This window comes from Oryzias melastigma, linkage group LG3 (assembly GCF_002922805.2).
Source record: "Oryzias melastigma strain HK-1 linkage group LG3, ASM292280v2, whole genome shotgun sequence".
Classification (NCBI taxonomy): Eukaryota; Metazoa; Chordata; class Actinopteri; order Beloniformes; family Adrianichthyidae; genus Oryzias; species Oryzias melastigma.
This window is the reverse complement of record NC_050514.1, coordinates 34,876,625-34,903,401: the sequence shown is the minus strand read 5'-3', so window position 1 is coordinate 34,903,401 and position 26,777 is coordinate 34,876,625. Positions and strand designations below refer to the sequence as shown.

Below are 26,777 nucleotides of genomic sequence, written 5' to 3'. Positions count from 1 at the left end.
TGTTTGTGCTCAGACACAAAGAACGACATTTATAGGAAGCGAGCTGTAAAAGCAAAAAGCCTGGAGCCAGATTGGTGGGATTTACTCTGAAGCTCTTCCTGCTGTAGGAGGCAGACGAGAGCTAATAAACAGTACAAACACAAAAGAAGAAGAATCTTCTCCCTGGCACTGGTCACCATTTAACACCATTTCATTCATAAACCAGCTCATAACAATTGTTAGAGTGGCTGTCGTGCAGAGGTAGAGCGGCTGACCTCTGATCAGAAGATTGGAGGTTCGGTCTGCTTCGCTCGCCCCATGTGTTGAAGTTTTTTTTCTCCCTTCTTTAACTTTCTTTAATGAATATTATAAATGACAGAATATATTCAACGAAAATGCATTTATTTTAACATCTCCCTTTAAAATATGGTCAAACACAAAGTTCAACTAGACTCGAGGTGTAAACATGTAGATGATAGCTGGTGTTGGCGAGCTACCACTAGTTTGATCATCTCAAAAAGAGAAACGCTCCTTGCACTTCTACATTATGAAAATGCTTGAAAGCAAAACATTAATGAAATTTTTGAACTCCAGATATGGAAAAAATACAGAAGATTTCCATAAAGTCAAAAACCAAAATATAGAGCATTATGCGTTTAAAAAAACAGAAGAAGTAACCAGTTTCAAATATAAAGGATGTCTGTATATTCTGTAGACCTCCCTGCAGACGGTATGTCACCTGCTGCCCCGTCTCATGGGGACAGGCATGGCAGGACATTGAGCTAGCGCCTTGCCTTCCTTGCTACATGAGGGTAAGGAAGGTGGAGGTAAGGATGGAGCTGGGATAGAGACTAGGACCTTGGCTCCAGTTGATCTATGGAAGTAAACCTGTAGATTAGAGGGATCAGTGCAGTTGGGGTCCAGATCCTTCTTAATTGCAGCTTGACATCTCTGTGATGATGGTCTTTCTCACTTGATTTCATGGACACAGATGCTGCAGATTCTCTGCTTCACAGAGATGAAACTGTGAGTGGTTTGAGCTCCTCTTCTGCCACTTTCACATCTTCTTTAGACAAGGTAACGACATCTATTTGTTTTAGGGCTTTGTCAGTGTGCCCTGAGAATACAGCTGCCTGCTGTACAAGACCATCCAACAGGTCATGCAGGTCATAGGTGGACTTCCTCCTTGTTGGTACATCCTGGATGAGCAGCTGAAGCATTTCATGCTTGCTCTGCAGCAAATGAGCTGCTGTTGAGCTCTGGAGAAGATATAAAGCCACCTTTCTGATTCCATTTGGTTCTCTTTGATGGGAGGCAGATAGAATGGCCAAAGCATCCTACGAGGGCCCAGCCTGAGCCTCATGTTCTGCAGGAATTTTCTGGTATTATCTGTGGTGACTTGAATGTTGACTTTGGGCCGTTCTTACTGCTCCTGTCAGTACCTGTGTGACTCTCATAGGCGTGTCTGCAGCAGCGGGCTTCTCATCTCCTCTGTGATGTGATGAGCTGAGCAGTCATGCATCTCTCTGGATGTCCACCTGTCTGTGAGAGCAACAGATGATGCTCCAGACAATTCTTCTAACACTCAGGATTTTGGACCGTGGACTTTGTTTAACATATATTTAAATTGTCTCCATGAGGGAGCATGGCCTCATATCTGCCGCTAAAAACATGGATTTTGTTATTTTCTGAGAACGCTGTGATGTCTCAGGTAAATGCAGCACACATGAACTGCTGTTGCAGTCGGTGCTGTCCCTTCATGTGTGCAATCACGCTCGATGTGTTGCCACGCTCGTATGACGTTCTCATGCCACAGTGCAGACACACCGTAACAGACCACCAATCGTTTTCCATTATTATAACTGACTGGAAAGGCAAATGCTCCGTCTCTTCTGACCTGAATGGTTCTCTCGTTCTTGCTCTTCTGGTCTGCTCAGATATCATGCACAGTTCTGCAGGAATGTCATTCCACAACGGAGCAGTGTTTCTGTCGGGACCTTTGGTGACCTGGGCACATGAAGTAAATGTTGGTTAGCAGACCTTAAAACTGAGTGGCTGCAACAGTTAACAGCTCAGTTCATTAAACAGGGTGAGACCATGAAGAGATTTAAGAATCTAAATAACAGGGAGCCAGTCAAGTATTTATTTCACGTCTATTTTTTTCTGTGAATATTCCAGAAAGGGTGAATGCTGAGTCAGCGTTCACACTATAGTGATCCTGTTTCTCTTTCTTATAGTTTGTCCGATTCAAGCGCACTTTAAGGTCCCCCTCCAATAAAATCATGTTTTTTGAGTTTTTAACATGTATGTGTGGCATTTTTCTTCTGAAAGAGAAAAAATATAAGAAATCATTTTGTGTTTGTATTTCTCCTTTTAAGTCGCTGTCACTCAAAGTCCCAGAGAAAAACTCTTTGAATTCCTGAAACTTTCATACGTCACAGCTAACTCGGATGTAGCTGTAGAGGCCGAAGAAGATAATATAACGATCCACTTCTGTCCTGTAAAGAATTGTAATTCAGTGAAAGGCCAGACTGATGTTAGCCGTCATTATTTTGTGATTGAAATTCCATGTCCACTCCCCATGCAGTGAAAGTAAAGTCCCATCAGCTCTCACAAATATGCTGTCCGCGTTGATCCAACCCGCGGAGGAACGGCGAGCTGCAGCGGACGGCCACGGGAAGCCGGTGGCAACCGCGAGCAGCGGTGGGCGCGTCGGGCAGCGGCGAGCAGCTTTAATCCTTCCACTCTCTTTGGGGTCCAGATGACTCCACCCACATATTGATGTGTGATTCCTTCCATGACAAATGTGGACGAAGGTGGACAGGATTTATGTCTGCCATGGACATTAGTGAAACTCAAAAATCAAAGATAAAAAAAAGTTCAGTGCACAGATGACCCCACTTATAATGTAAACAAGCTAAGGAGAGCGGAAAGGATAATGGAACGCCGCTGCAACAGCAGCTCCGCTCAGGATCCACCGGGTGGTTTAACCGGACACCGGAACCGTTCTCCAGAACGTAACCCTTCGTCTGCATCTAAGAACGTCACCACTGCTGCACACATTTAGAAGCTGACGTGCGGTTAGAACTTCTCTGTATTATAGCATTTCATTAGATTTCTTGTTCAAGTGAATTCAACAATCAGCATGTGCTAGCATGACATCAGTTCTGAGCTCCAGCTAGTGCTGCTGCAATGCCGCCTAAATGATTATTTTATTTTTATTTTTTCATGGGCTTATCAGAAAAGAAAAGTTACAAAGCCCCCACAAGAAAAAGTTTGGGGACCCCTGATTTAGACAACAAATGCTAACATGCTAGCAAGCTGAGCAGGGATAAATGCTGAGTCAGCTGAAAAACATTAGGAAACTCTCCAAGTTGTGCGGTGCACGACTCGCTTCCTGTGGCGGGACATCTCAGAGGCGTCTGACCGTCTCAGGTTTCAGACAGCTGGCTTCTTCAGTCACACTGGAGGTCAAAGGTCACGTCTCCTGATGGTTTCTGATTCTGCTCCTTGGAAGCTGTTCACTTTCTCTGTCTGCTTTGATCCATCACGGTAACCATGGAGACCAGACGCTGATTTCTGGGGTTGAACTAATCACGAGTTTCCTTTCCACCTGATTGCTGTCAGTTATTTATGCTGGAACCTGACGGTGACCCTGAGATGACTCCTCCTCCTCCTCCTCCTCCTCCTCCACTCCCTTCAGGAACTGGTTCCTCCATCAGGCTGGAGGATGAGTCACAGCCCTCCAGGGACAGACGGGCTGCCACCAGCTATTCATTAAAACCAGCAGAACCAGAGGGATTGGATCCTCATCCGGGTCATTAAACTTGACGATTAGACAAACGAGCTTTGAGGTCTAAAACACAAAGGCATTGTTATTGTTTCTTCCGGTTGGGTTCCCGCTGACGTGGGCGTCATGATCTGGTGCTGGGATGTCACTGTGACTGTGTGTGAAGCAGAACCACCTGCTGCTGTTAGGTTCTGCCTTCTGGGCCTTCCAGACCTACTGGAGTTTCAAACATGCAGAAGCTCACATGATCTGTGAACTTTCAGTTCCTGGGTTTGTGAAACCCTTCAGGTTCTTCTTCATGAACCCAGCCAGCAGAACCGCTGCGACAGACGAGCTCGGTTTCTATTTGAAGCTTTCTTGGTTTCATTTGGAGCCTGAGCCTCTTCAGTTTGGAGGAGCTGCTGTTCAGATAAAAGCTCAGCTGTTTGGGGATGTCTTTCATGACACACAACTGTCAGCAGATCATTGAAGTTGGCGGGTTTGGGTCGTTTAAGCAGAACCCAGATCGACTTTTGGACTTGTTACTGCACCAATTGTGTAGCTCACAAACACACGGTGTGTTTGGAATCAGGATTCCTTCAAACCAAAGAGAAACAAGTTTCCAAAGTTCTTTGGAAAAGTGATAAGATTCTGATTGAGATACTGAGATGTTTTTCATCCTGGTGGTCCTGAAGTTCTGCAGAACTCTGAAGGTCTCATCAGTCTGTGGGTCAGAGCTGCAGACGTTGTGGACCACGAGAAGGAGAACCGGTGCCGGTCCCGCGCTCTGGAGGCTGGGGATAATGAAGTCATTGAGCCGGGCCTCAGAGTGCCCCCCCACGCTGCCATGGGAACGTCGGCTTTGATGTTTCTCCTCCTCACTGAGCTAAACGCTGTAATCCCACATTTCCACACAGCGCTGCGTCCACTCAGTCTTTGTCTGCGGGACTCTGCTGTTTCTGGCTCGGTTCTGTTGGATTTGGGCTCAGTAAAGACCGTGTTGAGTAGAAATGTGATGGATTTGAACCGGCTGAGCTGCTCCTGAGTCGCGTTCCTCTGGACAAACTTGACCTTTAGGTTCTGTTTGGATCGCTTCAACGCCTTTGTTTTGGGAACATGTCGAATCTGGATGGAAACTGGCTTCCCGGCGCTCAGGTGAGGCGTCTCAGAACACCTGCTGTGTGAGTCGGTCGGGTTATGAAGAGGATCAGAGATCATTCAAGCTTTGATCGAGTCAGCAGATTCAAATATTCAGATTATTCTGATTTTCAATCATCTAAACTTTAGCTAAATGATTAGGATCAAATAATTCCCCTTAATTTCCTCTTTATTAAAGATTTAGGTTTAGTTTGGGTTTTTTTTGCTCTAATTTTGAAAAAATATTTTTTAGTCTTTTTAATCATTTTGAGCTTCAGAAAACTTTAAAAAATAGATTAAGATTATTAAGCATTTATTCCACTATTTTAAGTTTTTGTAAATGTAACTTTGTACCTTCAGCTAATTTAACCTCCACTCTTTCTGTTGGCAGTTGTTTTGTTTTTTGGAGTTAATGAAGTTTTTGAATCATAAATTTCATTTAAAGTCCCTCTATGATCATCTTTGATCTGTTATCAGTTTTTAATTATGTTTATCAGGACAGATTCATCAGAAAGTCACCTCTAGGTTGTGGGCGGGACTGATGCTACGAAGCAACCCCGCCCCACTTCCCCTTCCCGTTGTTTAGAGCAGGGAGTTTTTGGCCACCTTTATATCTTCTACATCACAAATACAATCTGTTTCAACAACATTTTTTCATCTGATTCACAATTTGAATGAAGAAATCTTCAGAAAAGTTAAGCTTGATTTACTTAACATATGTCCTCCATCTTAGAACTTGTTAAAAACACAATTTTTGATCAAAGAGGGTCTTTAAACTTTTGTCTGTCAAACTTTTTTACACAACTTAGTATTTATTTGGGTTTATAAAACATGTTTACATTTTTTTCAGTGCAGAATTCCGCATCTTCAGCTGTTTTTCTGGAGGATTTTTAGTTTCAATCTCTGATCTTGTGGCTCTGCGTCTTCAGGAGTGTGTGATGTCACAGGGGGCGTGGCTAAACAGAGAGGGATGTCAATGTGAGACGCCGTCTGACAGAACCGGAGTCTCTTTTTAGGCCACAGTTCTGTTGGCAGCAAGTTCTGCACAAACACGACAGAACCCGGCTGTCTGCTCCAGCATGTGCGTCCTGATTTGGACAGTAGGGGGCGAAACCCCCTGTGTTTGATCTCATTCTTTGGTTCTGATGATCAAAGGTGGAAACAGGAGCCCCCCCCCATCTGAACCCGGCTGCTGGACGGCGTCCACAGCGGCGTATTTTTAGCTGAGCGGCTGGGAGGCCCGTCTGCTGCAGTAACTGGATCTGCTGCTCTGAAAGCAGACGGGGCTTCTCAGTCAGGGAGGGGCTGTGGGGCAGAATGTGGGCCGAGGTAGAACCGGATGGGGGTCTGATCGGCGGGTTCAGCGGCTGGACTCCTGTGATACAGTTCTGATGAGAGGGGGGTCGACGTGTTGGAAGAACCAGCTCCAGAACCGCAGCCCACTTCGGTTCTGTCTCGTCTGTGCGCGAACCTAAAGCCGTGTGTGTGTGGTGGGGGGGGCTATCTGTCGGGGGGCTCGGCTCAAATGAAACCCTCTCTGATCACCTCCATCTGTTCCTCCCAGGACTCTGAGTCTCTGGACCGCTGCATCCAGACGGCTCTGGCAGACCTCTACCCGCCCTTCCAGGCCACGTCCCCGACCGTCCTCTGTCAGGTCCTCAGCGTGGTGGAGAGCTGCTATCGGGGGGACGGCCTCCGCTACCTGATCCACTTCCTGCTTCCAGCTAAGCAGCTCCTACAAACCGTGCAGCAGGACGCCTGCGTGAGTATCCGGCCGTCTGTGAGGAACCGTTTAATGTTTAAGTACATGAAGTGACTCCGCCTCCTCTCGCACCTCCAGCTGGCGTTTGGCGGGTTGTTGTTCCGTCATGAAGGCTGGCCGCTCTGCATCCATGAGAAGATAGTGGTTCAGCTCTGTCCTCTGGACCCCCACCTTCTCCAACCAGGAGACTTTTACCTGCTTGTAGCTCCTCCTGCTGCTTCGCCCATTTCTCGAGCACGCGGCTCCGCCCCCTGCAGGAGAACTGCGACCCCGCCCCCCCGCCTGCTCCTGTGCAGTTGTCGGGTTGCATGTCCTGATGTGGAGCAGCAGGAGGTGACCGTCGCAGCTCTGAGGTCGCTCTTCACCATGGCCTGGCTGGACTCTGTCAACAGGGACAGGGAGCAGCGAGGGGGGGCCCGGTTGGAGCGCTGCCTTCTGTCTGCGCACGGGGACGTCTTCAGGGTCCCCTGGGAGGATTTGGTTTACCCACAATTCATCAGTCGGGGACGCATCAACCCCAGGGCGGATGAGAAGACGTCTGTGCAGAACGGAGATACGAACTCCTGCAGTCAAGATGTGGAGGTTCTCCCCTGCAGAACCAGCCAACCAGCTGCCAGCAGTGAGGGCGAGGACTCGGAGGGGGAGTACGTAGAGCTGTCCGAGCTCCCACTCCCACGCTTCTCCCCCCAGAAAGGATCTTTAACTCAGTCCATCAGCCTGCAGAACCGAGGCAGAAACAGCAGCCAGATCTGTGCGCAGACGCGCACGGATGCAGCAACGCGCACATCCAGGTCCAGTTCTCAGGCGGAACCAGCAGAAGGTACCGCTTCACACAGGAACACTCTGAATCTGCATCCACAACCTGAAACCTGCAGCAAACAGGAAGAGGAGGGGAGGGGCCAGGAGGAACAGGGGCAGGTGGAGCTCCGGCGTGAAGCTGTTTGTGAAAAAGAAAGGAGGAAAGGGGAAGTGAAGGAGGAGCAGCAGCCAGAGATCAGACCAGGGTTGGAGGAGAATAGTGATGAGAAGGTGAAAGGTGAAGGTGAAAAATTATCAGTGAAAGCAGAGGAGGCGGAGCTTAAGGTGGAGATTCAGGAAGAAACTGAGGAGGAGAAGCAAGTGACCACAGAAAGAAGGAACAAAGGAGGAGATGAGGAGGAAATGACAGAACAGAGAGAAACGTTTCAGGACTCTTACTTTGAAAGGATTACTGGGGAGAGTAAACAGGAAAGCTCCTATCTTGAAAATGTTCAACAAAAAGAATTTTATTCAGATGATGTTCAGAAACAGAAACACACAGAAACTGCTGTTAATGAAAAAAAAGCAGAACAAAGCTGCACAGAGGGGCTTTATTTTGAAAACAACAGTCTACCAGTACATCCTGAGAGCTCTTATTCTGAAGGTACAGTAGAGACAGTCCCTAAAAACTCTTATTCTGAAAGTGCAGCAGAGACAGCCCATAAGAACTCTTATTCTGAAGGTACAGTAGAGACAGCCCATAAGAACTCTTATTCTGAAGGTACAGTAGAGACATCCCGTAAGAACTCTTATTCTGAAGGTACAGTAGAGACAGTCCCTAAAAACTCTTATTCTGAAAGTGCAGCAGAGACAGCCCCTAAGAGCTCTTATTCTGAAGGTACAGTAGAGACAGTCCCTAAAAACTCTTATTCTGAAGGTACAGTAGAGACAGCCCCTAAGAACTCTTATTCTGAAGGTACAGTAGAGACAGTCCCTAAAAACTCTTATTCTGAAGCTACAGTAGAGACAGCCCCTAAGAACTCTTATTTTGAAAGTATTAAGCAAATAAATTCTAAAGAATCTTACTTTGAAGTTGCTGTTCAAACACACCACTCCCAGGACTCTTATTTTGAAAATCCCCTGCAAAAATATACTGAAAATGGAACGCCACCGACTGAAGACTTTTACTCTGAAAAGGTATTACCAGTCCAAGCACAGAAGCCTTATTTTGAAAATAAAACACTACCTGATGATTCTGTGTCTAAAATCACATCACAAGCACACTGTCAGGACTCTTATTCTGAAAAAACGGTACCAACACAGCCGAAGGACTTAAATCTAGAAAATACCCAACAGCAGACGCAGCCTGAATACTTGACACCTGGTAACACAATACAAGCTCAACCTGAGGACTCTTATTCTGAAGGTGCACTGCAAACACAGCCTGGAGGCTCTTACTTTGAAAGCACAAGTCAGACATCCTTTAAGGAATATTCTGACAGGACGGTGCAAACTTCATCGAAAGACTCTTATTTTGAAAATACTTCTAAGCAAACATGGACAGACAACTGCCAACATGGAAGTTCAGCAGAATCACACTCCGGGAACTCTTATTCTGAAGGTGGTCCTCAAGCCAAGGACCATTATTTTGAAGGCAGGGGCCTCACCAGACCTGCTTTGGAGTCCATCTCTCCTCTTGGTTCTGAACCGCAGCAGAGTCCACTCGCACCTGGAGCCGGTCCGGGTCAAATGCAGCCTGTGGGGTCTTATTCTGAAAGTGGACAGCGAGGGGGGGGTGAGGCCGCTGGAGACGGATCTGCAGAGCGTCGGCCTGAAGGTACATGAACCTCCATCCCTTCCTCTTAGCATCAGAATGCCTAAGCTCCTCCTTCTCCTCTGATTGGCTGAGACCTTCTTTATCAGCTTCCTCTGCCCCCCTCCCTGGTTAACATTAATTGTACCTCCTCCTCTAACACCTCACCCCCCCGCTGTGTGTCAGACTGAACTTAAGTCTGTTCCTGTTTCTAACCAAACATTGAAACTCTTTGTCTTTTGAGTTTTAATGAATCTTCCCTCCTGTCTGTAACCACCACCACCTCCTGAGGGCGCTGTCATCCACCCAGTGCTCTAGAAGAACATCCTGCATCCGAATCTCATTACAGGCTTGGATCTAAGGTTCTGACATGTCTCAGTTCCAGACCGTCTCTTTGACTGAATAGAGTCTGAACTGGACTGAACTGGTTCTGCTCCTGTTTTCATAGGACTGAGGGGAATTGTTTAGATTCCACAAGGTTCTGTTGTTGGTCTTTAAGTAAACCGAAAGAGCCATCAGATGATCTGTACCCAGGTTCTTCTCCATAGAAGATCTAAAGCCAGTCCAAAACCCCAGAAACTGCACTGATGAAGTTTAGTTTTAGAAAACATTACATGTCCCAAAGTCTCACCTGCAGTCAGAAAAACGGGCTGCGTGGATCTGGAGGACCAGAGATGCACACATGATGTAGGCATACCACATCATGTTTCACTAGCGTTTCAGCTTCATCTGTGTTTAGCTTCATCAGCGTTCCAGGTTCATCAGTGTTTCAGCTTCATCAATGTTTCAGCTTTATCTGTGTCTCACCTTCATCAGTCTTTCAGCTTCATCAGCGTTCCAGGTTCATCAGTGTTTCAGCTTCATCAATGTTTCAGCTTCATCAGTCTTTCAACTTCACCAGGGTTTCAGCTTAATCAGTCTTTCAGCTTCATCAGCGTTTCACCTTCATCAGTGTGTCAGCCTCATCAGTTTTTCAACTTCATTAGTGTTTCGGCTTTGGTGTTTCAGCTTCAATAGCGTTTCAGCTTCATTAGGTTTTCAGTTTAATCGTTGTCTCAGCTTCATTTGTGTTTCAGCTTCATCAGTGTATTTCAGCTTTTCTCCACTTTCGGCTTTTTGTTCTGCAGCGTCATTGTTTTTCAGAGTGTCTACAGTTGTGTGTTTGTGTTTCAGACGTCTCTGGTGAACCTCCTGCTGATCAGAGTCCAACAGAACCAGAACATTCAGCAGCTGCTCCCCTGGGCCCAGCTCTGAACTCCCAGTCCAGGTTCCATGATGTCCTGCTGAGGTCCGGTGCCGTCTGTCTGCCCGGTGAGAACCTTTTCCTTCAGAACCAGCCACTTCTGTCACACAGATTTGGAGCGATGTGGACCAAAAACAGACACACAACAAACGTATTTAACCACCTGTGAAAGAACCACAAGACACAATCAACCAGCAAAAGCTGCTGAAGCGGCGTGGAGTGGCGGCGTAGACGCTCATGGAGCATCCAGAGACGCCTGCGTGTTGGTTTATAATGACGGCTGATGACAAACACGTCAAAAGGAAACAGAAAAAGGTTTAGTGTCGTTCTACCTTTGTTTGGTAAATAAGTCAAAGTGCATTTTTGTCTTGAATTCATAGAAACTCTTCATGTATGGAAGTTACAAACAATCCGGCCCTCCGAGTAATTCTATTCTATTGTTATTAATGACCCGATGTTATCTTGTTCTCATTTCTAACTTGTATAATGTTGACAAAATATATTTTTATGGAGAGTAAAATATTGAAAGTTTTTTAAGGTTTAAGTTGATTTATTCTGGAATAATATTCCTGTCTTTTAATTATTTTAAATAATTAAATTAAAAAGTTATGTTAAAAAGTTACAGTTTTAACGTTTTTAAAATATAGTTTGAGTGTTCAATAAATGTTTATCCTGTTCGACGTGCGACCTCTGGTGAGTTTTGGCCTCTTGTGTGACTGAGTTTGACACTCCTGCTCCGTTATTCCCACACACACACACACACACACACACACACACACACACACACACACACACACACACACACACACACACACACACACACACACAACACGACAACCCTCTCAGCAGAAACAGACATGAAGACTCATTTTCTAACAGTCTGGTTCAGTGAGGAGAGCCGTGCAGCCCTGGATGGTCCAGGTGGAGGTAGCGGATGTTGGTGGATGACCACCATGTCCCAAAAAGGCTGTGACATCAGCATGGGAGTGGTGGAGTCATGGTTTGGGCTGGAATCATGGGGAGAGAGCTGGTCGGTTGGTCGAAAGTGGGTGGAGTTTCTGACTGACTACCTTCTTGGTCCTAGAAAGAGAACCATCCTTTCCGTACCAAAATCAGCGTCATGACGATGCTCCATCTCAGATGTTACTGATGGAATGGTCTTGGTTTGAGTAAATATGACCTCCTAATGCAGCAAACTCCACAAATGACCATTTTCAGTTCTTTAGGATCTATCAGATGTTTGGAACATTTGAAGGCTTTTATTTTTGAAAAAAATTCTGTTATCTTAAGGATGTTTGTTCAGTAATATTTACTTCAGACGTGATGCTGACTGTATCATAGAGATAATAGTCTGGAACGCTGTAGAACCTTCATTTAAAGCAGACGTTCTAGAACATTTCCATCAATAGTTAAAACCAGAACTTTGGTTCAGAAATGAAGCCTGAAAACGAGTCTGGATCACAAACCTGTTCTCACCTGATACTCCTGCAGGATGCAGAGACCGAGGGGGGCGGGCCCTGCTCACCGTTTACCCCGCCCACTCGGTGTGGGCCCATCCTGAATGTGACGGCGCCGCGCTGCTCCGCCTCCTGCTCTTCTACACCTCCACCCTGCGGTACGTACCTGCGCCTGCGGACCGCTCGCAGGCGCGTCCCCGTTCTGACATCACTTCCTGTGCTACACAGGAAGGAAACGCTGGCGTTGGGCCTGACGGTGCTGGTGGACAGCTGCAGAGCCCCCCCTGCACCAGTCCTACTCTCTGCCCTCAGATCCCTGCAGGTGAGTCTGTTGGAGAGGGACAGATGAGCGCCACCTGCTGCACGTCTGCGCTCATGCATCTGACTGTTTACTGACTGCAGGAAGACCGTCCTGGCTCCATCCATGCTGTTCTGGTCCTGGCTAGAAAGGACTCTGTCCTTCGCTTGGACAAACCTGCAGCCTCACAGGTAACAGCTGATCACCTGCAGGAACTCCTGGAGACGTTCAGGAAATGGTCTGATGGTTTGTGTGAGGCAGACGCCCTGCAGATGTTTGATTGGACTGTGGATCATTGCTGAGGTGGCGATCTGATTCGATTCACGAATCTAGCTCAACAGTTCTCGAATCGAACCACAATTCTCACTTTTTAATGTTTATTGCTATGTGTATGTCTATTTACTGGATGGATAAAAAATTAAATCATTTGTATTTAATCATCATTTATACCTTTATTTAGAACAGGAGATCAGAATCAACGAAACTGATTAAAAAAACACAAAGATTCAGATAAACAGAAATTTTGTCATTTTAAACTTTTTGGTCAATCTTCTGGTTCAGCAGTAAAACAACATAAAAGGATAAAAATCTCTGCTGTGTTGGACCATTTAACAACAAAGCCTGAAAATGTTCTTCAGTTTTTTTTATCCTCAAAGTTCTTCAATATTTTACGTTCTAAGCTTCACATATTGGTGGAGAGTCCGTATGTAAAAAGTGTTTTTTCTCAGCAGAATCAGCTGATTCACGTTGATTACATCCTTTCAGCAGCGCGAGGCTGTTTCTTCAGAATAAGATGGAGTTTCGTTAATTACGTCAAATGTTGAAGAGTTACCATAACCAAAATAATATTCCGATGTTAAAGCTAATTCATTGTTTCATAAGTTATGTCTGTGAGCAGAACTTCAGTCTCAGTTTTTGAACAGAAAAAAGCTCTCGCTAGTTTTATTTTGAAAACCGGAAGCTTCACCGTCACGAAGATGTGTTTACTTCCGTTGGAATACGGCGGCTCTCTCGGCTTTGTTTTAGTTCGTAAACTTATAATCCGACATTAATCTGCATTTCAGAGCAAAAATACATCGTCAGATGATATTATGATCATATTTTACTACAATTTACTACATTTATAAAGATCTTGGACGCCGCGAATATCCGTACTCGAATTTTCTGGAGCAGATCGTGAATCCCCGAGCACCCGGATACTCGTCACAGCCCTAATGTTTGAGACATGATCAGCTCCCTTTTCAATCACAGATGAATGTCTTTCTTCCTGGTGATGTACAGATCTGTAATGTGCTGCTCTGTGCTGCAGGTGGAGGTGCTGAGCTCTTGGAAGTGTCTGCAGAAACACGTGGAGCTGCAGCAGCTTCCTTCAGACTTGGGAGGATCCTTCCCCTTCAGTCAGAGCAGCTGGATCGCCTTCAGAACCGTCAGTCTTCATGCTGCAGCTCCTCACTCATATCTGACACTTTCCAGAAGTCTTTTCATTAGAGGAAGTTCTGGTTTCTGCGGTTTGATTCTGGTTCACGATCAGAAGATGTTTTTAGGCCTGAAGCTTCTGTAAGGAGGAAAAATGAAAGAAAGATCCGTTTGTCTCACGTTCCTGTCCTCCGTCCTTCAGAGGATCAAGCTGTTGACCAATCAGTGCAACGCCGTGGTTGACCTCCTGCAGGAAGCCATCAGCATCCTTCAAGACACACCCCTACCTGCTGTTGCCATGGTAACCCAGCTGACACGCGGCAGACGGCATGAACCATGAACACGGCTTGTAACTGCGCTCCTCCTCCAGGACGCCCGACTGCTGCTGTCCAGGGACGAGGCGCTGATGCGCAGCATCCTGCAGGACGCCCGGCTGGTGCAGCTGCAGCAGGAGGGCGGGGCCTCTCTGTCCTGGCTGCGGCGGGAGGAGGCCGGCGGCGCGTCGGACCAGCAGCGGGAGGCGGTGAGGGCGGTGTCGGCTCTGTACGATCAGGTGGACGAGCTGCTGCACCACCTGGTGACTCTGTCCAACTCCAGAACCCAGGAGGTCCACTTCATTCTGGACTTCTGGAGCCTGGAGGACGGCTTCAGCCAGGTGAGCTCAGTCTGTGCACGAGTCCACCTGAAGCCGTTTACACAGACCTCTATCACCCTCAGCTCCTTTCAGTTCCACAGCTCAGGTCGTTTTAAGGTCGAGAAGACAAGGAACAGTCTGTTTTAATTCAGTTCAGTCCAGATTCAGTATTCTCAACCTTTATTGGAACACATTAAAAACAGTCAATACTGTAACCTAACTCAGATTATCCAGTAGAATATGGTCAGTAATGACGTCAACTTATTCATGGTAACTTATTAGGAAATTAGATTCTGCTGAAACACAATCCTGAAGGAATGGAGGAACGGCGTGGAAGCTCCTCCTCTTTTAGTTTTCATTACGCAGAGTGGAGAGCGGCAGAAACACTGAAGTGATCAGTCGACTAACAACTGTCCAGCACAGTTCAGGTTTACCCAGCCAAAAGAAAGAATAAAAAATGTTTAGTGTCAAAAATAAATCAGAAAGAGTTCAATGCGGAAAAAAGCTAAAATACAGAACAAATACAAAAAAATGTTTGATTCACAACATGCAAGTCAACCGCTTGAAGCTGAAATCAAACAAACGTGATGAAGACCATAACATGTTTAATTTAAGCTGAAAATGAGAAAACGTCTGCTAAAATAAACTTTTCAAATGCTGAACTAAAGAAAGTGGAAAATAGTAAAATAGTTTGAGGTAGTTTAGGTTTGAACTGGAGTTACTTCCTCCGATCCCTCTGAGCTCCATGATTGGATGAATGCTGCATGGAAACGTGAGGAGTCTGAAAATGTTGACCTGAATGTTTCATGTTGATGGAAATGTGTTCTTTGAGGTGTAATCAATCCTGTTTGATGGATATTGAACAGCTGCTGAGTTCAGACGTTAGCCGGTCTGCCGGTCCTGCAGCCTCCACAGCTGCACTGACCTCTGCTGGTGGACAGCAGGATCTGCAGCCGCTCAGCGTCTGCCTCAAAGCTTTCTGGGGGTTCTGCGTTTGCTGAGGTTCCTCTGCACAGATGTGTCGTCTCCAGCACGTCTGGTTCTGATCCGCGTGGGTTCTGAATGTGGAACTGGGCCTCCAGCAGCCGTTGACGTCACGTCTGCTCACAGTTCATGTAGGGCTGGGCGATAAAACGATAATTATCGTTATCGCGATATTACTTTTTTACGATAGTGAAATGAGTCTATTACGATAAACTTTCGTGTTAAATAACACGGGAGAAAACCCCGGAAGAGCCGCGCTTCTTCTACGGAGTGTCTGATTCTAGGAGCCCAGACTGAGAGGGGGGCGGGGGACGGAGGCCCCGAATGATGACAAAAGGACACAACAGAAAACATTATTTCAGTAAACCAATAACCAATATATAATCGCAAATACTTTTATTTTTAATGTCAAGGTAACGATGTTTATATATTTTGTTTTGGAAACGTCGTCACCGGACCCCCCTCCTCTAAACTGAAAATGGTTCGGTCCGACTGGATTATTCCTCCGCAGCTGTTTGTTACCGACAGATCCACAGAGTGTGAGGGAGAGAAGACACGCTTTAAAATCAGGAGTTTAAACACCTGATTTAGAGGAGAAACTCAATGAAAAAAGAAAAAAGGAGACAGTCTGTCTATTGCCGCGCGCTACGTGTCACGCGGGGCTGAAAGAGGAGAGACTGTGCATGCTAGTAACAGCCGCGCACAGGGGGGCGGAGACTCGATTGTGGCTGTGGAGTTTAGAGTTTGAAGGTTTTGTTAAAATATTAACCAAAAGCTTTTGTATAGAGCTTCAAATTAGAATAATTTGTTGTTTTATTGTGAATCAATAATGAATTTCTTAGTTACATTTGTTCTGTTTATGTTCATTTCTTAATGAGGTGATCTAATAATAGTAAAATAAACTTGTTTTAACGACTCCTGACATGACACTAAATGAAGAGATCTTATATGTTTGATCAATCCTCCAACATGTACACATGTCAGATGACTGAGTGAAATGATGATTAAATCTATTATCAGAACTGTTTATTTTAAGTTTACATGTTATTATCTTCTGCTGCACAGCAGTACCTATAGTTTATGTTCAGAAGAAATTAGAAAATAATATAAAAATAACTGCAATATATTTGCTGCTTTAGAACAATGTTATTAAGACTTAATTTTAATTTGAAAGGAACTTGTATGTGCTGCAGTCAGATTAAAATAAATCAGAAATTCTGTACAGCCTATTGAAAACATACCACCGTTATGGTTTAACTATTGTGTACATTATGTATATGTACAATATTTATTAGAAATATTTAAATGTTCCTCACAGTTAGTTTCAATACTACAGTTAATACAAAAAATAATGAAAGTTTAATTTGAACTAACTAAGATTTAATGGGGGGGGGGGCAAAGTTAAGGTGTAAAAATCTGAAGTCCTAAAGCTCTTTGCAATAAAGATTACTTTGATTATTTGATTGATATCGTTTTTAATATCGTTATCGCACAAAATGAAAAAAGCGATATCGCAATATGAAAATTCCCATATCGCCCAGCCCTAAGTTCATGTGTGTGTTTCAGGTGAGGGCGTGGCTAGAGGAGGTGGGGGAGGTCCACCTGAAGACTCTGGAGGAACCAGCAGATTCTCTGGAGCTGCTGAACAAAAAACAGCAGGACTTCAAGGAGTTCTACGCCACCGCATACGTAAGACCACACAGATGGTTTCAGATCAGATCGTCCGCTCTATAGATGCTGATCTGTTTGATCGGAATGTTTGTGGATCTAAAAAGGATCCTGGATCCTAGAACTCTATGAAGGAAATCAGGAAGACGGTCAAACTGTCAGCTGGAAGCTACAGGAGGAAAAGGTGAAACTTGAGCATTTAGTTCCTCAAGTTCAGACAAAAACGTTCCTCGAGGATCTGTACCGCTCTGAGTTGTTTCCTTCATGATACTGGAGCTGCTGGTCCCTGATCACACTGATCTGATCCTGACATGAGCATTGTTGATGAGGATCGATGCTGATGTGAAAACCTGGAACTGTGACTCCTGTTTCTCTGCAGGACCAGTGTAAGCGAGGGGAGGAGCTTCTGGGCCGCCTGGAGCGCTGGAACGACATGTCCTCGTCCAACCTTCACGTGTACGAGCTGAAGGTCCACTCCTTCTGGGCTCAGCTCCAGGACTTCTCCCAGCGGGTCAAGAGCAGCGGGCAGAACATCGAGCGGGCCGTGCAGCTGTACTGCTTCCTGGACCGGGTAGGAGAGGCGGGGCGGGGACGATCTTCCTCCTCTTTTGTTATTGTTCTTCAGAATGTTTGAACCGCACCAGAGTTCACCTGCAGGAGAACAGAAACCTGGTTCTGAGGAGTCCTGGTGAACACTGTTGAACCAGAGGTCAGACCAGAACCAAACCTGGCAGAGTGGATTTACCCTAACAAACAGGAAACTGTGACCTACACGGGCAGGAAGTCCTCGGGATGTCACATAGACCAGTAATACGCACACTTCTACAGGTTTCCATAGTGGATATTTGGACTAAGTGTTAGTGCACATAAAGTCCAAACCGGACCTGAAGGGTTCTGGATCGACCCCAGAGCTTCAAAAGCAGACAGACGGACACACAGCAGGAAGTTCAGATGTTTGTTTTGAGTCTGCAGAGTTCATTTATCTGTTAAAACGCTGCAGCACCATCAAACAAGAAGCCTGCGCACATGTGTGTGTGTGTGCGCATGTGTGTGTGTGTGTTTGTGTTAGCACGTGTGTGTTTGTGCGTGTGCGCGTTTGGGTGCGTGTGTCACCCCAGTTGCCCCTCCCTCCTCCCTTTTACTCCTTTCACTAATATTTGTCACCCCAGTAACCCCCCTCCCCTCTCCCCTCCTGGGACCGCCCATCTGCCATTCAGACGGTGACTGAAGTGGGGGGGGTCTGTGTGTGTGGTCGGGGCGCCGCTCTGCCTCATTCGGGCTGCAGAGCTTCAGCTGAGAACACAGAGGTAGGAGAAGCGGTTCTTCACAGCAGAGTCGGGTTCTGGTTCTGGAGTTCCTCTTGACTTGCTGCTGGTTTTGGATCTAGAACGAGTGTGTTGTGTTGTCATGAGCGGTGTGGCCTGTAGGGGGCAGAGTGTGTAGAGGAGTCGTCACAGATTTAAAAAGGTCAGATTCTTTCCTCACATCTGGTCATCAAACCGACCAGAGGAGAACCGGGAAACGCTCCGTTTGGATCCATTAGAACCCAATGTGATTGCAGACGCAGCTTTGATCTGAAACCATCATAACCAGCTGGTGCTTCTCAGCGAGGACCTGGAGCTCCTGAGGGTCTGCTTCTCAGAGTTCTGGTTCTGATGTGGAACAGAACTGGTCTTATTTTGTACTGAAATACGTTTACCTTGTAGATGATGAAGTCGGGTCAGCTGGAACCAATCTACAGAACTTTGAAAAATTCTGGATGTTTCGTAACATTTTAAGACGTGATGAAAGCAAAGCAGGAATCTTCTGAAGAACATTTGAAGACCAGAAGGAGGAGGGATCAGATTAGTGTTGGAATGATGGAAGACTGACTCCATGGTGTAATCCGGTGATCCTCAACCAAGATCTTTTGAGTCTCAACGATCTTTTATCTTGAAAAATCTTTTATTTTGAAAATTGACCGGATTCTCTCTGTTCCAGTCCGGCGGCGTGCAACACGGGAAAAGTCTTATGTGGAATTTTTCTTTGCAATTGAATTGAATTGATTCTTTCAAATCCACTATTTTTAATTGGATTCAGTTAAATTTTGAGTTTACACATTTAGACACATTTGTTTAGAAATACATTAATGATCTAAATGTTTTGAATATATTTATATTAATCTGATCCAGTTCACATTCTGTAAAATGTATCAGTGAAATAATAATGAGATTGTTAATATCACACAGTGTTACATGGATTCTCAAACAGAGAAACTCCAACGATTGTTCTGCTCCTCCTGGAGGACGTTTCAGTTTGCCCACTAGGTGGCGATCGCGATATAGAAGTACACATTATTCTAGACCAGAGGTTGGCAACCTTTAACAGTAAAAGAGCCATTTGGTCTCGTTTTCTACTGATCAAGACCTAGAAGGAGCCGTATCTTTACCTTTTACCATTAGTAGAGGCCAAATTAACGAAAAAGCTCGTTACTGAATTATTAGCTGAACTCCGAATCAGTATAAAATTCCTCAGTAAATGAAATCAACCAAAAATGTTAGCATGTTGCTAAAAGAAAAGCTAAACTCTAAATTAGCATTAAAACTCCAGTGGATAACAAATTAGCTGAAAACATCAGGATTTTTTTTTCTAAAACATTAGCTAAACTCCAAATTAGCCTAAAACCTCCAGTGGACAAAAAAATAGCAAAAAAAAACATTAGCATGTTGCCAAAACAGAAGCCAAATTCATATTTTTTTTAATAATTACTGTTATTTTATTTTTTTCTTCAGCCAGAGAGCCACCATGGAGAGATAAAAGAGCCACATGTGGCTCTGGACCTCTGCTCTAGAAGAAGAAAGAACGAGGAAAAGCTGTTTTAAAAAGCTGGTTACTTTAAAAATATGTCCTTAAAAGAGTTTGGAAACTTCATATAAAGCTGTTCATTTAGTCAAAATGTTTGTTTAAGTCGACCAAGCGTTAGCATTAGCCGTCCTATGGGAAATCCCATTATACGTTAGCATTCGGCTAGCAGACTTTAGCTTCATGTGCTTGATTGATCTCTATTTTTATGGATCGATTATTGATCCATTAAGCTTAGATCGATTCAGATCGATTAATCGATTTGATCAACCCATCCCTACAACTTCAAGACAAAAAACAGCAGCAGGCTACCAGCAGTCCCACTTAGAACATGGATTTATCACAACAGACGAGCCTGTTTGCATAATATTCACAACATTTGGCAGACAATGTTTCCAGAGTTTGATGTTCTACTGCTGTTATTATTATCAATATTAATACATTTCTACTGGTTCAAGTATACTGTTTCTTTGACACCCCCCACCCCCGGACCGCGAGGATTGACCGATCCACAGCCAAAAAAAGGTTGGGGAACACTGGCGTACACGTAAACTGGCTTCAAACAGGAAGTGAAAGTTCTGCCTCTTGGCTCTGAAAACACTTTACAGATTCTGGATTTTCTGGTGTTTGAAGAACATGTCTGAAGACATGGAAGCTGCTCTGAGCGCGCTCAGCTGATCGCCGCGACCCCAATCGAGCTGACGGCGTCCTCAGCCCATCATCACGCTCTGCTGAGGAAGACGATTAACTCCCAAAGGTCATGTGACGGCGCTCTCTCCTGGAAGTGCTGTCTGAAGAAGCAGAAGCTGAAACTGGTTCAGCGTCCTGATGAGGACAGAGTAACAGCTTCAGATGGAGCGTGGAGTTCACATCTACACCACCTTAAGTTTACACTCTGTGTGTGTGCACGAGTGTGCACGAGTGTGTGCACGCGTGGGAAGTGAGCGGCTGAAGCAGTCAGGACGCATCAGCAGCTCATCTTTCTGCAGATCACTGACCTGCTGACCTCCTTCTGCTTTCACGTGCACTGTACATACAACCACACACGTGCACGCACAGACGTGTTCTCTGCTGCTTTCATGAAGCTGGAAGATGAACCTTCCAAAACGCTCCTGATGCTTGGCGTGACATCCAGCGGCTCCATCGCTGCGGTTCCATCGGAGGTGTTTGTGCTCCGGGTGGTTCCTGGAAACAGGAAACCACAAACGCGACTCGCCGCTTCAGCTCGCCGGAGCTCGGTGAAGAATCTCCTGACGGAGGAACCTCCAGGTTCTCGTGGTTCAAACCTACTTCTGTGTGCGTCCATCACTGGCTTCTGCTGTGGCGAGATGCTCCACGCTCAGCCACGGCTTCACAGCTGTTTGTAGGGGCGGGTTCAAAGGGGCGGGACCAGACAGTGTGATGTCATCGTGTTTTTCTGAAGGAGGAAAGTTTCCTCTGCTGGTCTGACCGTCTGAGCGGCGAGCTCATGTGCTCAGCAGACCCCCCCTCATCTGGGACTCACTCTCCCCTCCCCCAGCAGAACAAAAAGGGGGGGCGGGGTCAGCTCCTTCACGGCGCCACACAAACACACTTCAAAGCTTTCTCACGACAAACTGTGACGCTCCGGACCTCCAGACCCGGAGCTCCGGGACATTCAAGAGGAGAACCTGGTGACCTTCATCCACGTCTGTGAAGAGGAGGAGGAGGAGGAGGAGGAGGAGGGAGAAGCTGAGTCTGTTTCAGATGAGCAGAAATGATGCCTCTGCTGGCCGAGTCCAGACCCAGAAGAGTTCTGTTGGTTCCAGAACCGGAGATCTTTAGAAATGCAGCCGTTCGGTGAAACTGATGCTGGACGATGACGCGCTCTTCAGTCGTCCTCAGCTCTCCGTCTGGAAGCAATTTGTTGGTTTAGTCTCACAAAAGTGGTTTCCACACCGGCAGGAGTTTGAAACCGCCGGAGGTTCTGCGGCGTTTCAGTCTGGATCCAGAGAACACAAACGCAGTTAAAACTCAATGAGGGAAGAAGAAGACGGCTTCTATCAAACTGAGACGGACTTTTTTACACCTGGAGGAAACTCTGACAGGAACGTTCAAACCTCTGAGTTAACCCTTTCCTTCTGTCGCCGTCAACGGCAAAGCTCCGGTGAACCATCGTAACTCTTCAACCATAATAAACGCTAAAAACAGCAGAAGAGTTTGATGAAGACTGTGGATCAGCTACATCCCGGTGATAAACGGTTTGTTGTTGGTGTGTATGGGGTAAGATAACTTTCAAAAAGAAACATTCATTCATACAAACAATGAAACGGACCCAGAAGTGGTGGCAAAAAGAGAGAGGTGTTTCTAAGAGAATGATGAAAGAAAATAAAATAAAAAAGACAGTGGAGGGACCCCGTCTCTCTGCTGTCGGCCCTCCGGGGCCGGTGTTTTGCTAAGGTGTGTCCCCTGCCAGAATTTGCTTCCCCAGTCTCCGACACTGGCCAGCAGCCGCATGTTAGCATGGGGGATCCTGGCTTAGCTGGGCAGTTTATTCCCGGGACAGGGGGGGCGGGGGCACCTGCTCCCGGTTGTGGACCGGTCCAGATGGACCCTTGTCTTCGCCCATCACTACCCGGGCCAGCCTCCAGCAGCACCGTGACTCTGAATAGCAGGGAGGGTAGCAGGTTAAGAAAATGGAAGTAAAAGACTAAAACAGCTAAGCTAACTCTGAGCTAAGGCTAACTGTCAGCCGACTGCAGACTTAGTTAAGAAGAAAGAAAGAAAAGAAAAACCAGAAATAGAAAGAAAGTTGGGAATCCTGACCCTACCGACTTTTTAATGTTTGTTTTTACTTCCCCAACAGTCAGCTGACAGTTGGCTTAGCTGTTTTAGTTTAGCTATGCTCTTCTTTTCAGCTAATTTTACAGACACCTAACGAGTGGAGTGTCACGTCTGCTGCTTCTTTTAGGGATGTTTTCCACCATTTCTGGGTCTAGAATGATCCTCTGCTAAATGTTTACACCATCAGCTGTAAACCACAAATACGGTCGGAGATCGAAGGATTTTCATCTGTTTTATTACATTTTCAACAGTTATGGCATCAATAACATTCTTAAAACGTCTGTTCCTGGACTGGATTCATCCGCCTGTGACCCCTGACCTATTTCTGACAGGAGAAATTTATATTTAAGTCATATTTTACAAAGACATGTTAAACATAAACTAAATGTTGTGTTCATAGTTTTTCTGCAAAGTTGAGCACAAAATATAAATGTTTGCAGAACTTTATGAATAGGAATGAATCTTTATAAATGTTTCTTTTAAAGTGATCTTACCTCACAGGCGTGCAGCCGGCGTTTGGCGAGCTCACGCTGGTCTGGTGTGTGCAGGCGTACGGCTGGGCGTTGGAGGGCATGCGGCAGCTGGCGGCGATCAGCATGGAGGACTGCACGCAGCCGGAAAAGTGCCGGGCTGTGATTGGCCGCCTGGAGGAGTACCGGCAGAAGCACCCGCCCATCCCGGACGGCCGCTTCCAGGAGATGAAGGCGGAGGCGGGCGAGCTGCGGGGGGAGCGCGGCCTCTGCCAGTGGAGCTTCGCCTGGTCCAAGTGCCAGGAGACCCGCAGGACATTCGACTGGAAGATGGAGGCGGCCCTGAGGACCCGGGACTCCGCCCACAGGCGCCGCTCTGACTCGACCGTGAGCTTAAGCTCCACCTCCTCTAGAAAGACTCTGTCAGGGCTCTGGGGGGGGCGTAAGAACAGCGCTTGCTCCCCAGAGGAGGAGGCGAGCTCCTCCCCACCTGCCACCCCCCAGCACACGCCGCTCCTGCAGCGTCTGTTCCGCAGCTCCTCCTCCGAGGAGTCGGCAGATCCGGGGGACGTCTCCACGCCGCGCCTTTCCCGCCTCAACTCCTCCCCCAGCTTCAGCCCCCCATGCTCCTCCCCGTCCTTCCTCTCCTTCAGCAGGAGGCAGCAGCTCAGGAAGACCCAAAGCTTCGACTGCCCCCCCACCCCTGAGGGGCTGCACCGCGGCGCCTCCCCCCGCGCCCTCAGCGAGCCGGCACACCGAGGAAACACAGGGGTGTTCATCCGGGGGCTGGAGGTCAGCAGCACCGAGGCGGCTGACCGCGCGCTCTGCTCCAGGACAGGGGCCCAGAGCTGGACCGGACCCTCCCCGGAGACCCCGGGGACGTCCGCGGCCGAGCCCCGCCCCCGAGGAAGGTGGGTATCCGTCGGTCTGAGCGCCAGCGCCGCGGAGCGCCAACCTGATCGATGCTTCTGCGCAGGAAGCTGCGGCACATCGTGGAGGAGATGGTGACCACAGAGCGCGAGTACGTGCGCTCGCTGCACTACATCATCCACCACTACTTCCCCGAGATGGAGCGCGCCGACCTGCCGCAGGACCTGCGCGGGAAGCGCTCCATCGTCTTTGGGAACCTGGAGAAGCTGCTGGACTTCCACAGCCAGTTCTTCCTGAAGGAGCTGGAGGCGTGCTGGAGACACCCACTCCGGGTGCCGCACTGCTTCCTGAGACATGTACGTGGGGGCGGGGCAGGGGGCGGGGTCACCGGTCCGCCGGGTCGTTTAAGGTCACAGTAACCGGTGTGTGTTCGTGTTGCAGCAGGAGCAGTTCGGCCTCTACGCGCTCTACAGCAAGAACAAACCCAAGTCCGACGCTCTGCTGGCCAGCCACGGACACGCCTTCTTCAGGGTGAGGACTGTGACCTCTGACCCCTGCCGCTCCGCCCAAACTCCTCCCACTCTCACCTTCTCCTCCTCAGAGGAAGCAGCTGGAGCTCGGGGATAAGATGGACCTGTCCTCCTACCTGCTGAAGCCTGTCCAGAGGATGAGTAAGTACGCGCTGCTGCTCGCCGACCTCATGAAGGAGGTGGGCGTGGCGCAGGAGGCGGAGCTTGCTGCGCTGCAGGCTGCCACCAACATGGTGAAGTTCCAGCTCCGCCATGGCAACGACCTGCTGGCGATGGACGCCATCCGGGACTGTGACGTGAGTTTAGCAAAGATGCTCCTTCACCTGATCAGAGGCTCGTTTTTCCTTCAGTTTTGAACTCAGTGGCTCCGCCTACAACCATGATCTGTTCAGAAAATATAAACAATAAAAGCTCCTGCTCTTCCCGCTCTCCGCAGGTGAACCTGAAGGAGCAGGGTCAGCTGATCCGTCAGGACGAGTTCACTGTCTGGAGTGGCCGGAGGAAATGCCAGCGCCACATCTTCCTCTTCCAGGAGCTCGTCCTCTTCAGCAAACTCAGGAAGGTGGAGGGGGGGCTGGATGTCTTCATCTACAAGCAGTCCTACAAGGTGAGCTGCTGGCTGCGAGCCGCTCTGAGGCGGCGCCGAGTCCTGACGCGTCGCTCTGCTGTCAGACCGCAGATATCGGTCTGACCGAATCGACGGGGGACAGTGGTCTGAGGTTCGAGATCTGGTTCAGGAGGAGGACGTCCAAGAACCAGACCTTCATCTTTCAGGCGGCCTCAGCGGAGGTTAAACGGGCGTGGACGGGCGACATCGCCCGCATCCTGTGGACCCAAGCAGCCCGGAACAAAGGTGGGTCCAGAGGGGGCGGGACTGTGGGGGCGTACCGGTCGCTAAGTGCTTACCTGTGTCTCTGCAGAGATGCGACTGAAGGAGATGGTGTCCATGGGGGTGGGGAGTAAACCCTTCCTGGACATCCAGCCGAGCGACGCCGCCATCAGCAACCGCGCCGTTCACTACATCATGAAGACCAGAGGTACGGCGCCACAGCCACACCTGCTGGAGGGAGAGCGCCACCTGGAGATACTCATGGCTTTGCTTTCAGGAGCCAGAACGCGGGCGTCCATCGCCGTCTCCACCTTTGACCACTCCCACCCATTTCAGAGGGGGGCCGTGACCCCAGAGGGCCCGGTGTCAGGAGCGTCTTCTTCCAGTCTGTTGGGGCCACTGAATCTGCACATGTATGGACATGACACGCACCTGCACAGGTACGCCACACGCATGAGCAGGCACAACACGCACCTGCACAGGTACGCCACGCACCTGCACAGGTACGCCACGCACCTGCACAGGTACGCCACGCACCTGCACAGGTACGCCACGCACCTGCACAGGTACGCTACACGCATGAGCAGGTACGCCACGCACCTGCACAGGTACGCGACACACGCATAAGCAGGTAGGACACGCACCTGCACAGGTACGCCACGCACCTGCACAGGTACGCCACGCACCTGCACAGGTACGCCACGCACCTGCACAGGTACGCGACACACGCATAAGCAGGTACGCCACGCACCTGCACAGGTACGCCACGCACCTGCACAGGTACGCCACGCACCTGCACAGGTACGCGACACGCATGAGCAGGTACGCCACGCACCTGCACAGGTACGCCACGCACCTGCACAGGTACGCCACACGCATGAGCAGGTACGCCACGCACCTGCACAGGTACGCCACGCACCTGCACAGGTACGCCACGCACCTGCACAGGTACGCCACGCACCTGCACAGGTACGCGACACACGCATAAGCAGGTAGGACACGCACCTGCACAGGTACGCCACGCACCTGCGCAGGTACGCCTCGCACCTGCACAGGTACCCCACGCACCTGTGCACTGTGACCCCCTCCTGTCAGAGTATTGACATCCTGTTCTCCTTACAGTGAATCCCTCCCGGCTCCCGACTCCTCTTTCAGCTCCTGCATCGAGGAGGACGAGCAGGAGCATGAAACGAGCAGCCAGCCCTCCATGAGTACGTGCACACTCACACCTGAATCCTGGAGCTCCCCCTCCTCTGTTAGCTCACCTGTCAGCTTCATTCTGGTCTCTGCAGCCACAGAGAGCTCCAGTTCGTCGTCCCGCTGTCTGTCTGGCTCCACGGGCTCTGACAGCGGCTGCGTCTCCTCACACCTGCAGGAGGCGCTCTCTGCTGAGACCAACCCCATCCAGCCCCTCCCCTCCTCCTCCAACAAGCCACACCTCCACTACCTTACACCTGTGAGCTCTGACACGGCTACTATTTATCTCTAATCCCAATCAGCGGTTGCTGACATCACTGGTCATGTGACCTCTCCTCCT

General features: G+C 48.1%; 1 protein-coding gene across 2 annotated transcripts in view; it reads left to right on the top strand.

The window, feature by feature from the left end:
* The window catches only part of plekhg4 (pleckstrin homology domain containing, family G (with RhoGef domain) member 4), a 34,431-nt gene that overhangs the window by 7,421 nt on the left and 233 nt on the right, over positions 1-26,777 (top strand). The window contains exons 2-22 of one of the 2 annotated variants that reach the window (XM_024296183.2): positions 6,450-6,647; positions 6,726-9,222; positions 10,372-10,509; positions 11,933-12,056; positions 12,127-12,220; positions 12,301-12,387; positions 13,506-13,622; positions 13,815-13,913; positions 13,983-14,267; positions 16,797-16,919; positions 17,278-17,469; positions 23,090-23,922; positions 23,988-24,237; positions 24,323-24,412; positions 24,483-24,707; positions 24,848-25,018; positions 25,084-25,264; positions 25,332-25,448; positions 25,518-25,680; positions 26,363-26,451; positions 26,533-26,696. In XM_024296183.2, the coding sequence (XP_024151951.1) occupies positions 6,450-6,647; positions 6,726-9,222; positions 10,372-10,509; positions 11,933-12,056; positions 12,127-12,220; positions 12,301-12,387; positions 13,506-13,622; positions 13,815-13,913; positions 13,983-14,267; positions 16,797-16,919; positions 17,278-17,469; positions 23,090-23,922; positions 23,988-24,237; positions 24,323-24,412; positions 24,483-24,707; positions 24,848-25,018; positions 25,084-25,264; positions 25,332-25,448; positions 25,518-25,680; positions 26,363-26,451; positions 26,533-26,696 (6,237 nt within the window). The remainder of the gene's footprint in view (positions 1-6,449; positions 6,648-6,725; positions 9,223-10,371; positions 10,510-11,932; positions 12,057-12,126; positions 12,221-12,300; positions 12,388-13,505; positions 13,623-13,814; positions 13,914-13,982; positions 14,268-16,796; positions 16,920-17,277; positions 17,470-23,089; positions 23,923-23,987; positions 24,238-24,322; positions 24,413-24,482; positions 24,708-24,847; positions 25,019-25,083; positions 25,265-25,331; positions 25,449-25,517; positions 25,681-26,362; positions 26,452-26,532; positions 26,697-26,777) is intronic. The other variant, XM_036211385.1, reaches the window with a different exon arrangement.